Here is a 13741-nt window from a genome sequence, read left to right as displayed (position 1 = left end):
ACCTCTGATACTCTTTATACAACAGTCCTTGTTGATGCCGTATCACAGCAAATTTTCTTTTGTATTCCTCTAAGGCATTATCCAATTTCACAATTGACTGTTCCTTAGATTCTAATTCCTACAAGCCAAAGAAAAATCAGCAAAATACAGATTATGACGGGAAATATTATGATGGGATACAATCAATACTTTGAACTTCATAATGTGTGATTCTCTCAATTTTCTCAATGCATTATTGATATGGTTTCATTTATCTTGCTATAAAGTAAAACATTTGCATTTAAAACCATTTGATTTCTAAACCAGTCTCTGAACTTTGTGTATACCTCACAAACAATTATCTTTCCCTCCACTACAACACCAGCATTATGCAAGGGAGAAATACACTTCTCCAACAGGGATCCATTCATCCAAATCTCCATTGTACCGGTGGCAATAACATTTTGGGGGGGAAAAGCAAGAAGAAAAAAAAAAAAAAAAAGCCGTAAAATAACATAATAATAACGTCAATAATCAAAAAATGACCGATCCATTTCCAAGATTACATGATATAATTAAGTACTCTAGCACCATGTCACCATTTTATATACGTGTTAGTAACACCCATTATGGACCAAAAAGTAAAATATATATTTTGGAAATCAATATAGGAAACAGAGTCAGGACCATGATGCACACAAGGCAAAACTGTACATGGCCAGGCATTGGTTTACTGGAGAGAAATCCAGTATTGCATCTGAGCTTGTGTAACAGAAAAGCAGGACACTATGGAAATGTGGGTTTGAAATCTGAATAAGTGACAGTGTTTGTTCATAGAATTTGCAAGGTATTCTTTCTGGACAGCGTTGTCTTTGGCAAGTTTGCCTTCAAGAGCAAGATGTGATTGGCAGGAGGAATAATAATAACGATTGGAGCACAATATGTCAAACGGAATACACTACAAATTAAATAGTGCAATCATTATTGTGTGCAAGATGAAACAGAGTTGAAACAAGAAATGGCTAAAGGAAGAGATTAGTGGGAAGAAAGCCGTAAGAGTGCTCCTTTAAAAGTAGCCTAATGCTTCTAGAATGCAGAACAGCAGCCTTCAAAATAGGTGAACCACGTTTCATGGAAAATAACACCATTGTGGGTTTCTGGAGACATCCATAAACCATGCAACCTTTGGCCAAGCATCTCATTGTCATTTCCCTTTCAAACATGGCTGACTGTGTAAACACTAATAAATATGCAAAACCATCAAGAGAAATGTGTTGAAGGAAACAAATAATCATGACATACACATGATAGGTTCCTGTAAATAGAAGATACAAAGTTACTTTGGAATACCTGTAAGAGATGCAGAAGGTACTCGTTGAGAGAGTTGATTAGGTTAGTGCTAGATGCGGACATTCCTTCTGGTAGATTTATTGCTTTGAAAATAATGTTGGCCCCTTCTGATTGTCGTTGAAGCGTAAGTTCATTTTCCAGGTGTGAAACCTAAAAAGGAAAATGTCAGACTTTAATTCTGCATGGTTACTACATTATTGAAGTGGAGTTTCACACTTCCAATTCTACATGTTACTGATTACTAGGTCAGTGCACAGCATGTATGAATAATTACCGTAATAAAGTTGAAAGAATATGTGTGAATGTGAAAAATACAATTGAAGAAAAATTACAGATATTAAAACTCCCTCTCCTTTTTATTTTACCATAAACACATTCATAATATTAGAACAAGGCTTTCATAATACAACTCTGTGCATTGGGAGATGAGCAGTGATCTGTCTGCATTAAGTCTGTTAAGACATATTTCTTAAAAGAACTTGCTATATTATCACCATGCTAAGGGCAATTTATTTAATCTATGATGGTTAAAATGTATAGTGCCTGTAGGTATTGATTCAATAGTTTATTCTATTGCAATTTGTGCTTGAAGATTATTTTAATGGTTATTTTTCGCATTGCTGACCTGTAAGTAATCACTAACATTTATAAAATTTCCTAGATAAATCCACACTACACAACAAGTAAGATAAACTATATTTTTGCAAATAGTAGCAAATAGTAGCAATGAATATGCATTACATGTTCAAATTTACCAGAATATTTTTTACGCGATATTTTCTAATACTCCTAACCAATTCCATAAATACATAAATTTAATTTAATTACTACTCCGTACACTCAACATCTCAATATTGCAGTTTAAAAGGGATTTATTTTCCAGGAATGACTTAATATAGAATGGAGAGCCTCACAAACCTTTTCATTAGCTTTTGACAATTGGTTGGAAAGATTTGTGGCTTCCTTGCGTGATTCTCTCAACTCTTTCCTTAGTTCTTCATTTCTTCCAGTCAGCTGATCAGCTTGGGCTTTCAAATGAACACTCACGTCAAATCCACCTCCAGCATGCTTTGTTTCGATGGCCTAAATAAGATCATAACAGTGAAATATACTGAGCTAAAAGTAGGGACAAGAGATACGAAACTAAAGTTCAGATAGAAAATACTGATATTGCAATTTAACACAAACAATTCTTATGACTGCCATTATTAAAAATGAACCCTTTAAGGCAGAGGTGGGGAACCGGTTTTCTGCCAAGGGCCATTTGGATATTTAAAACATAATTCGCGGGCCATACAAAATTATCAACTTAACAATTAACCTGCTGTATTTGAGCCTGTGCCGCTGCTTAGCCCAAGATAGAGAATGCTTAGCTGTGGAGTGTAAGTATCGTGGTAGGCTTACATCTCGTCTTCTCTCCTCCAACTTGCACCAGAATTCTGGGAAGAGAGCATCCAGCCGTATTTGAATCGGCTCCAGGAGGCCAGTGGTGCATTTGGTGCATCTGCCATCTTGGCTCGGTGTGGGTAGGCAGAAGTCAAGTGGCAGAGATGTGAGCTGAGTTGCAGGTCCACCAGCAGCTGGAATGCTGGGGCCGGGATAACCCCCACCGGCATGGGGGGGGAACGGTGCATGGAAAAACTTCAGGCTGGAGCAGGAGTGAATATAGGTTGTGTCTTGCTAAGAATTTGCTGAGGTTTGCAAGGTTATATTCAAGATTAATGTATTTTTAAGTGTTTCTTGCACAGAGAACAACTTACATGCGTCTGCTCATTGCAGCAGTCAAGACCCGCCCCCCATTATCTTACTTGTTAACAAAAACAAAACCTAGTATTTTGATCCATGCTTGTTCAACTATTCAACAAGTTTCATTTTCCATATCAATTATATCCATACATGGAACTGGAGAGATAGGTTTTATTTTGATGCTTTACACACATCTATCTATCTATCTCTCCCTCCCCATCAACACACTTAACCGCTATCATCTATAAAACAGTAGATGTGATGGCATACATTTAGCAACCATATATATTTTCACTACATTTGTCCCGTCGCTTCAATCACGGCATGTATATATCAAAAAACAAAAATAGAGTCACAAGCACTCACGGGTCCTCTGTTTGCAATACAAAATTGCACTTTTCATATAAATTCAAAGTACCGGCATGTCAATGTTTAAAATCTCCTCCGGCCCTCTCTCAGGACTTGAGTAAGGACCATAGGACGTCCAAAACGTTGACACCGATTAGGAACTCTGACAAAGTGGTATGTGGTACGTGCTGACCCTGTATATATGTGTATAACGCAGAATCTTGTATAGCTTGCACTTACTTTTGAAAAATAGATCAACTGGCTGAACCGAGTTACAATCAGGACTCACAAAGCAACATATATCATAGGTCTTTAAAAGTTAAAATGTAAATCTAAAACAGAGCACACATTTATTTCAAGCATGACTATTAAGGTTAATTAATGAATCTACGTGTGAGTGTAGCTAGACAATGAAGGAGCAAATAGCATGTAATTAAGCATGCCCTTTGCACAAATTGTAAAATGTCACATCAGCAGTATACTCAGCTGCAAGTAATTTCATTCATGAAAAACAAGAATGGAGCTACGCATTGCTTATGTTAATGGCGCAGTAAAGCCTTAAAAATAAAAATGTGTATACCCAACAATATATTGCCCTTTCTAACTAGTCTCCATGAGATCATCTCACTGAAATAGCCAAGTTTTACTATTTGGACGGATGCGCCTCTAGTGGCTGTCAAAGTGACAGCCACTAGGGGCATTTAATCCCTGCAGATCGACACGGACATCGCACCCAGAACACTTCATTGAGATGAAGTTGTCTAGGTGCCTATAGTGTGCCTTTAACTCACTCCAGTACCAAATTACATATCCAGAGATCAACTCTTCTTTTCAAGATGCAAGGATGTACTATCGTCCAAGAATGAAGTGAAAACTATAACCGCAAAAGGAGCACAAATGCTGACAATTGGTTTGCTCTGAACAGCTGTGAGCAAAGGAATGTCTACTTTGTAATATAGCTATACAATAAGTATTAAATATAAGAACACATGCTCTTGGTTTTAGTACTACTTACATTAACCAAGCGTTCGAGGCTAGGGATTATCAAAGTTGCTTCTCCCCCTTTCACGGATGAATCTTTCTGTGAGTCTTTGAGAGCCTGCAATATTTCTGCCATCCCCTGCTGCATCTGCCTATTCTCTTCAGAAAGTTCTTTTACTGGATAAACAAATAATTTAGTTAAACAGAAGAAATGCATTTTAAAGGGACAACCTTAGCTTAATATAGCAGTTTTACTGTATAGATCATGCTTCCGCAGTCTCACTGCTCAATTATCTGCCATTTAGGAGTTAAATCACTTTTGTTTATACAGGCCTAGGCAAGCCTCCCTGTGACTTGCACAGCCTTCCTTAACACTTCCTGTAAAAAGTGACATCATGTTTAAACTTCCTTTACTGCACATTCGGTTTAATTTTGAATTTCTTATCTCCTGCTCTGTTAGTCTTCTACAAACCGCAGGAGCCTACTGTGTCATTAAAGATAAATTGATTGAAAATAAAACCATATTGTTCCATGGAGGCTGTGTGAGTTACAGCCAGGGCTGCTTAAACTCCCAAGTGACAGAGAATTAAGCAGTGAGACTACTTAGTCCCCATAAAACACATACTCTTTTACGGTGACATGTGGTGGGTCTAACTGACACGCTCCTCAGCTGAAACCGCTACTTAGTAGCTAAGGGGTTAGTAGTCTACTTATCCTACCATTATATACACTCAGAACTCATCATCCCCACCCCCTACTTCAACTATTAGACCATCTTCCAACACAAAGGGAGGACAACACAAACACGTAAGGATTCATCTTCTATATACCTCTGGCAGTAGTGATTATTTTCCCCACAAGTCTCCACTAACTGCTTAATCAATAATGTTTATATTTCTGATTTTTTTTATAATATTTCGAAAAAATAAATAAATAGTGCAGTAACTCTGGACACACGTTGATGCTATACTTTAATACTCGTGTATATGTAACACCGGTTCCTATGTGAATGTCTGACCTCTCATGCACTACAAAAATAAAGAATGATATTTAAAAAAAATAAAAAAACACTGAAGGCTACATGTCGGAACATTGAAAGCCAAAAAGAATGCACAAAATAGAAAACTACTTGTAACATACACTTGGTGCAGATGAAACATTTCAAGGTTAAATATATTCAAGTGAAATATTTTAGTAGTAGTTTACAGCGATGGAAATGTAATATACAAATTATGACAGTGATGTATTAATTAGTAATACACTTACATTTAGATTTTAGCTCCGCCACAATGGTTTTACTTCTTTCAAGTTCTCTTTCATTTTCGTTAAGTTGCTTTGTAAGATTTTCATTCTTAAAAAAATAAAAATTAAATAAAACAAAACCATAAAATAACAAATCAAAACAATTGTGCAATAAATGTTCTCATACAGAGTCTTGGGGGTAAAAAAGGTACAACATTATTTTTTTGGTTTAACTACTTTTGAAAACAGAGTAGCAATGTACGTATATATTATCTCTTACCAAAACTAATTTGTGCCTTAGCACAAAAGAAAGTTTTGTGCATTAAATATTAATTTAAAAAAAACGAATTATTTATGATATCAAAACTTATTTAGGTTTCTTACAAAACCTTACTTGCAGTTCAAGTAGTGATGCTAAATAAAAATGTATTTCAAGTCATGCATGTCACAGCTCTGTGAATTATGCATAGCTGTGGTGGGTCGTTTGTCTGCGCAATCCTGCAGATACAAAGTTCATCTATATGAATGAAACCACAATCCTGAATAATCATGCACACCTTGAATGTATTTTTATAAGATTTGATGTGCAACTGGAATAATCCGTTGGACTGTAGGTCCTTGTAAAGCTAATATTCTCTCGATATTATAGAATGTACAATTTGTGCACACTAACGTGAAAAATGTCAACATACAAAAACAATAAGAGGTTTACATAAGGTGAAATATACCCAATATAATGACCCATTACTAGGGTAGACAAAACCTTGTCTTAAACAGAACTTGCCATCAGCCCTGTCCAAAAACCCTAGAACTCATAAAGATAACAAAAAATGCATGTATGGACCAAAAAAAAAAAAAACCAAACCCAGATATATTGTTGTCACAATTGAAATTCTTTGAAGAAAAAACTGCTGCAGTCAAGGCAGATTAAATAGTTTTTCTAAAACAGTCTGAAAGTTTTTGGTCTCTTTCTTTTGTTACATAAGTGTTTCCACGTAAAATCTTTAAGCTGTTTTGGAAATTGATTGGTTCACACTTTGCACTTTAATTTTCACATAAGCATGTGTTTGGTTCTTAAGGTCTATATAATATAAGCATATAATTTAAATGCCTAGGCGCTGTTCAAGTAAGCTTTTACATAATCATAAAAGATGCAGTAAAGTACTGAAAATCATATTGAACAATAAAAGCCTACAATAAAAGTATAATTGCATTTCAAACTATGACAGTTACTTTAAAAAGCCCTTTTTGTAGAACATCTTTGGCTGTTGAATATGTTCACTTTTCCAATTAATCACTCATGAAAAGACATGCAACTTTTTCTAAAAAGTTTTATATTCATAAATAAGCCAGTTCTGAGGACCAAGCTTTTTGATGTGCTGGATGTGTCTGTTTTATTTATATAAATAAGAAATATAAATAAAAAGATATATTGCTCATTTACTGAGTGAACACAATAAAATAGTGAAACCTCTACGTTAAGGTCTGTATTAGCACACGTGCACAATCAGCCCACACTAGAGATTGTTGATGATGATGATTGTTGGGTCCAGGAAAACCCAATTGGAACCCTTTGTGAACTTGTAGTTTTTTTTTTATATATATATATATATATATATATATATATATATATATATATCTGACAAGTACATAATGGCATTGCTCAAGCATCCAATTAAAAAGTAATAATAATTATATTAAAAGTGTAAAGATTTTACTACGTGCCACTGAGATAATCAGACATATTTATCAAACTACGACAGAACAACCCAGGTTTGCCTCCTCTGTTTTTATGCTGATTTGTTACCTTTGAGATTTTGTTTTAGCAGATGAATTAGATGTACTTACCGTAAATTGCCTATACTTTTTTTCCTGTTTTTTTTTTAATGCTTCCAGGGCATGGGGTTAAGTAAATCCAGTGATATCACTAAGCTTTAGATCTCTCATATATACTATTCTAATTTTCTCTATGTATGACCTGAGTAATCATAAACATCCTACCTATCATAATGGGTTTATTGGTATAGCTTGTATTTTGGAGAGGACTAATGATTTTCGATGTTGTGATCCCAATCTTGTCCTTTCTGACTCTACACTGATGATGAATGTCTAAAAAAAAGTTGACATTGGCAGATCACTACAAAGCAGATAATTGAATATATAAGAGCAGGTATTAGGCTGCTAAAGTAGAACCAGCCAAGAATGTACATTGACGTTGTGGCAGGCTTATGCAAAATGATGATCATATAATGTAACTAAACCCCCATTATTTTTTGCCTAGGTGAGGGGTTTTTAAATCAAACATTGTTTAGTGAATAAGCGAGTGTGCTGAATTGTGTATTTTGTATGTTGTATTTATTGACCCCAGCAGCACCCTATAATCTAGGCATGTTCTGGTGAGTGCAGTCCTCTTAGTTTCATTTATATATTTGGGAATTAAGGCCAACTCCTTGGGTTTTGCACCCCTCCCTGTCACAGGTGCCTCATTCCAGGATCCTATTTAGCCTTGACTTGCAGAGAGTCCCAGGAGGAAGTATTTCCCAAGTAAGTGGATTAATCTCACAAAAGCAGGCATTAGGCTACTAGAGTAAGACCTGCCAAGAATGGTGTACATTGACGTTGTGGCAGGCTTATGGTGTTTTTAAATAAAACTATTACAATCTGTGAGATTTGAAATCATTGTTTAGTGAATAATCGAGTGCACTGGATTGTGTATTTTGTATGTTGTGTGTATATATATATATGTATGTAAGGCTGGGCCTGTAGTTGTGGGAGGGGCTTGGTTTTCCTTCTTAAGGGACGCCAGACCGCTCCCCATTTACGTTTTCAGTCTTTTTTTATATTGCTATAGGTCTCATATAGGGACTACTTCTAATATACTCTCATTATGGCTTTTGCCCTGACCACAAATATATATATATATATAAATATATATATATATATATATATATATATATAGAAATATATAAAACATTCCACAATAGTAAAGTTTAAATGACTGATTCATGAAGATGACATTTGCGGCTGTTGGGCTATAACGAGTTAACATACATTATGAGTCAAACACCTGAAAATATCAAAACTCACACAAACTCTTACCTTTCCTTTTATGTCCTCTGTGTTATCTACCAATATGAAATCACTCCTTTTTTTAGAAATCATATTTGCAAGAGAACTATCATTCAAGTGGAGATCATCAGCTGTCAGACCTAATGGCAAAAAAGTGGAGAAAAAAGTAAAAAAAAAAACAAAACAAAAAAACATTTTGTTTTACACGTTTAGCAAATAACATTTAAAAGAATTATTACATTATTGGTAATATTAGTACATGTACCTTTAATTTGAATTTTTAACAATTAAATTTTTCTCAGATACAATCAAGAACAGAAAGGAGCTAATTTGCTTTTCAAGCAGATATCCAAACATGTATTTTTGAACATTGGTGACAAAGCTTTGATTTCATAAACTTCTGGCAAAAGCCAGATTGAAGAGGATCGAGGAGGGAGTTGGAATTTAGAAAGTGTGTCATACAAGTAAAGACAAGTCTTTCTAGACGTTTTGAGGAAAAAGGAAACAGGGATATGGGACGATAGTTGGAAGGGGTAGACGGGTATCAGTCAGACAATCAGATTCACCTTACACAAAACTTTACAGATAACTGTATCATGAAAATAAACGTGTGTTTTATTGTGAACGTTAGTTGTTAATGGGAAACATCCGTACTGGATATCAAATACTTAATAAATAAAACTTAAAAAAAAAAAAAAAAAAGATATCCACCATAAAAGTAATCGACATGTGGGCAGCAGCAGCAAACATCCAACACCAGGAAGAAGCTGCACCAATCAGAAGCTTAATATTTGGTCTATGAGATCTATCCTCCCCATATAAACTTGCTTTGGGGATTTAAAAAGATACATTGCTGCAGTCATAATCTGCTTTATGCATGGACATGGTGAAAAGAGGCGGTGGCAATGTATGCAATGGGTATGGTGCAAACATAAATTATATATACAAACATATTAAATAATATTCCTTGAAAAATAAAATGGCATTTAAAAAGGTCACCTTGGACCTAAAATATAAAAAAAATAATAAAGGTTTCATGAAGTACTTATGAATAGTGTCTAGTTGCAAGTTATTCGGTAAATGCCATGAACATCAAAATTGCTTACTTAATGTAATTAATGTTATTATACCCAATACAATATCCATTCATTTTGAATTTCAGAAGCCATTTTCTTACCTAAAGATGCCACTCTTTTGCCTTTGTCTTGAGCTAGTTTGCGAATATGTTGTTTCAATTCAATACGCTCTTCTTCCAACCTTTCAATCTGTACATTAAACCCACAGGTGAATAACGTCCCCATTTTATTCTAACAATTTTCTAGTGTCATCAGTTATCTCTGGAACTCATTTCAATTTGACTTTAGAGAGGAACTGTCATGGTGAACGTACCTTTCTTCTATTGTTTCCTCTTCCTCTCTCAGCATTTTCTTTATTTCTGATTTAGTTTTCTTTAAAACATAAAACAAAATAGGGATTACTTTGTCTTATGTATTTTTCCTACACTTGACTTTCTTTGACAAAAGGAGGAGCTTAAGTTAGAAATGGAGCTGACTTAAGCTCCTCCTTTGGTCAAGGAAAATAAAGCGTATTAAAAATACAGAAGACAAAGTAGCCCCTACTTTATCTCATGTTTTAAATAAAACTAAATCAGAAAGGAAGAAAATAAGAACAGATTCTGAGAGAAGAAGAGAAGAGGAATCAATAGGAGAAAGGTAAGTTCGGCATGTCAGTTCCATTTTAATCTCTCTTTCCCCTCTCAATCTTCAAGATGTTTCTCTACGTTCACTGTTGAAAGAAGCTTACAAATCACCCAATTCAACCACCTATCTAGCTGACCCAGCCTCCCACATTCACTGATGTCATTTATTTTCTCATATCTTGTGTTTCACTTGAATCCCTGTCTGCTAGATAGTGTTATAAATACAAACCTCTATCCCTAATACTATAGTTTCCCTTCTTCTATACAGATTAGTGCCCCAGCCCTCAGGTGTAACACAAATTAGTAGAATAAAGGTATTACATATCACCTCAAGTAACCAAATGGGATTATTCACTAAAGTAGGAATCATCCGGGATTCAAAGTGAATTTCAAATTTAAGGCCAAAATAGACATCCTGGATATATTTTCCAAGTCAGCTATTCTTTCAGTTTGGCTACTTTGGTCTAACATTTGAAATGCACTTTGAATCCCTGACAATTAACACTGAAAGTGTTGGAAAGTCCAACGGTCAAAATAAACCCTGGCATTTTTTAAAAGCATAAAATGACCTCATACACAGATCACTAACATGCTAAGCAAAGATCTGCAGGAACCCATCTTTATAATCAGATGCATCCCCAGATGGAAGAGTCATAGAGGAACACTTGTACAGGCTACCTAAGGCTCCCATTGAGTTTTTTTCCATCAGAATAAATAATTTGTTAGGATTCTGTTTTTGTTTTCCAATTGGTGATGTGATAATGAGAATGTTTTATTTCTTACCTAGAGCTAGAGAGCTAGAGAGCTAAGTATGTGAACGATCGCAGAATCGAGTATATGTTGTGTCGCGGTTACAGAATCAAGATATACAATGTTATCTTGCCGTCACCTGTTATACATTAATTTCTAACAGCAGGGAGAGCCCCGGGTTAGGATCTGTATGAGATTTAAAATAATTCAATGTATAAACTAATATGTTTCCAAAGTGAAAGTACAGCAGAGGATACGCTCCACACAATGCTGTAAAGTGTGTAAATATGAATAAGAATTCTATGTCGATGCTAATGTGATTGCAGAATGACCTTTCTCAGCATGCAATGTTCTATGGACATAGTCTAGAACTCTTTGCTACCCACCAAACAATCAGATTGAATGTTTGTGTTTTTCTGCATTAGGGACTCTAAAGAATATTGAAATCAACTATATTTACCTCTTTCAGAAGGATCTGATTTTCAGCTCTGTATTGCTGTTGTTTTAAGGCTTTTATATTTTTGAATTCTGTTAAGTCGATAATAGTTTTTGGCTCAAGACCTGAAACAAAAACATGTTTATTTTTTATAAAAAGACTCTGAATATGAGACTGACTATTTCTAAACACAGAAAACTAAAACGCACAGAACATTGGCATTAATTTGTTAAATAAAATAGTGGATGATGTTAATTCACCTCCAGTTGATGTTCGCCATTTATTCTCTGCCCATATACATGGATAACTGAAATTTGTTTTCTGCTTAACCACTGATTAGATGTCTCAGTGCTCCCAGGATTAATAAAGACTGCAAACAACAGAGCAACTATAGCTCATTGTAGTGGTTGTGGTTCAAGGTGTCTTTGGGTGATATCACCTTATTTTTTGTGAAAATTGTTCTGTGAGCACAGCTGTCCCATGGACAATGTTAAACTTTATTTTTAATAGTCTGACACTTACCTGGATCTCATGTATGCACACATACACAATCCAGCCCCTCTTTACATATATATCCAAAGTTAAAGTTCCCTTTTCACTTTAGATATATTAAATTTCAATTGTAATTGATTAGCTGAGAGTGACAATGAATGCCAATCAAATATGACAGGAATGTGTATGCTAATGCAGAAGCAGTTACATTTAGCAATACCTGTGAAAAGGGCTATTACTGTGGGCTCTCAGATGACCATAGTAGGTGTTAAACCATTCAAAAATGGCTTAGCTCTTAACCATGGAACAGGGCAGCAACTGCTATGATTGTAACCACGTCAGTGGGCTGTATGTATAATGCAGAAATCAATGTTCCACATTATAAAGCAAAAGCAGGGCTTTCAGTGCAGAGACTGAACATTTGTTTTGTTAAACTATGTGAAAAAACAGTTTTTTTTTAAAAAAAATGGAGAGGATGGACCCACAAATGCTGCAATAAGCTGTGGTGGTTTTGGTGCGTTCATTTCATTTCATTTTCGTTTTTTACACAATAGACAAACAAAGAGACTTAACCAGTAAATGCTAATAGGGTGTATACATTTTAACTATGAAATACTAATAACACTTTTTGTTTACAGAAAGTTAGTTCTGTAATATGGTAATGAGACTTGTGTGCATCCTGCGATACCTCCGATAAGGTAGACAATATCTCATATAATAATAATAATAACAACAAAGTTTGTAACCAGGAAAGGTACATTCAGATTACTCTGGTTTTCAAGTACGTCCTCACGATGTTACCTTAGCCCAACATCCAGTGGTTGTTACCATTACCCAATTTAATGGTACTCATTTTATCTACCTCAGAAGGATAGATTACTAATCAAAAGAATGCATCTTTAAGAGATGATCCTAACTAGGGGTAGTGAAATAATAATTCAACGAAGGACAAAAAGCGTGCACCCATAAGGAACATTTGACAGACCATAAAACTCTTTTTCACATCATTTGGAAATATAGTCAAGAAAATAATTCATTTATAAATGCCCCAAAGTTCCAAAATTTAAACTCAATGTACTGTTTATATATTACAAATAGCCTAAACAATGACAATATATATATTTTTTTAACTTAATTTGCATTTCGTGCTGAAAGAGAATGTACAGTTCTGTACCCAAACGTTCTCGTAGATCTTCATTCTCATCAAGGACATCATTAACTTTCAGCTCAAGTTTGTTGATATCCTTTGTTAAGGCTTCAATTTCACGATCTCTTATGTTTAGATTTACTTTCCATTCTTTAATTTCTGCAACAGCTTCTTCAAGGCCATAAACTCCCTTTAAAAGGAAGACAGAATTTGTTGTATATGTAACATAACAAAATGAAATACAATCAGTACAGGGCTAGATCCAGGGTGTTGTGATCCCTATATGCCGTAAATTGGAAGAGGAAATAAGAAATGGCGTTAGATGATACTGGGGAAAGAGATGACTTTTGAGGAAATGCATGAAAGTGGTGGATACAGGAGAAGTGAGATTGGTTTTGGAGTATATTGGAGATGTGCATTAACTGTTTAGAAGATATACCCCAAATGAAAACATGCATGCATTTAATTATAATTTTTTTTCATTGTGTGTATATATCTAAAA

At 34.9% G+C, this 13741-nt stretch overlaps 1 protein-coding gene across 2 annotated transcripts in view; it reads right to left on the bottom strand.

Moving 5' to 3' along the window:
- The window catches only part of CEP290 (centrosomal protein 290), a 122111-nt gene that overhangs the window by 86225 nt on the left and 22145 nt on the right, over positions 1-13741 (bottom strand). For both annotated transcript variants that reach the window (XM_063447128.1, XM_063447129.1), the window contains exons 14-22: positions 13267-13429; positions 11625-11725; positions 9893-9980; positions 8746-8855; positions 5671-5755; positions 4439-4581; positions 2248-2412; positions 1330-1479; positions 3-118 (exon numbers count right to left, since the gene is read on the bottom strand). In XM_063447128.1, the coding sequence (XP_063303198.1) occupies positions 3-118; positions 1330-1479; positions 2248-2412; positions 4439-4581; positions 5671-5755; positions 8746-8855; positions 9893-9980; positions 11625-11725; positions 13267-13429 (1121 nt within the window). The remainder of the gene's footprint in view (positions 1-2; positions 119-1329; positions 1480-2247; positions 2413-4438; positions 4582-5670; positions 5756-8745; positions 8856-9892; positions 9981-11624; positions 11726-13266; positions 13430-13741) is intronic.

This window comes from Pelobates fuscus, chromosome 3, assembly GCF_036172605.1.
Source record: "Pelobates fuscus isolate aPelFus1 chromosome 3, aPelFus1.pri, whole genome shotgun sequence".
Lineage (NCBI taxonomy): Eukaryota > Metazoa > Chordata > Amphibia > Anura > Pelobatidae > Pelobates > Pelobates fuscus.
Note: the sequence above shows the minus strand (reverse complement) of the source record. Positions and strands in the feature narration are given on the sequence as shown.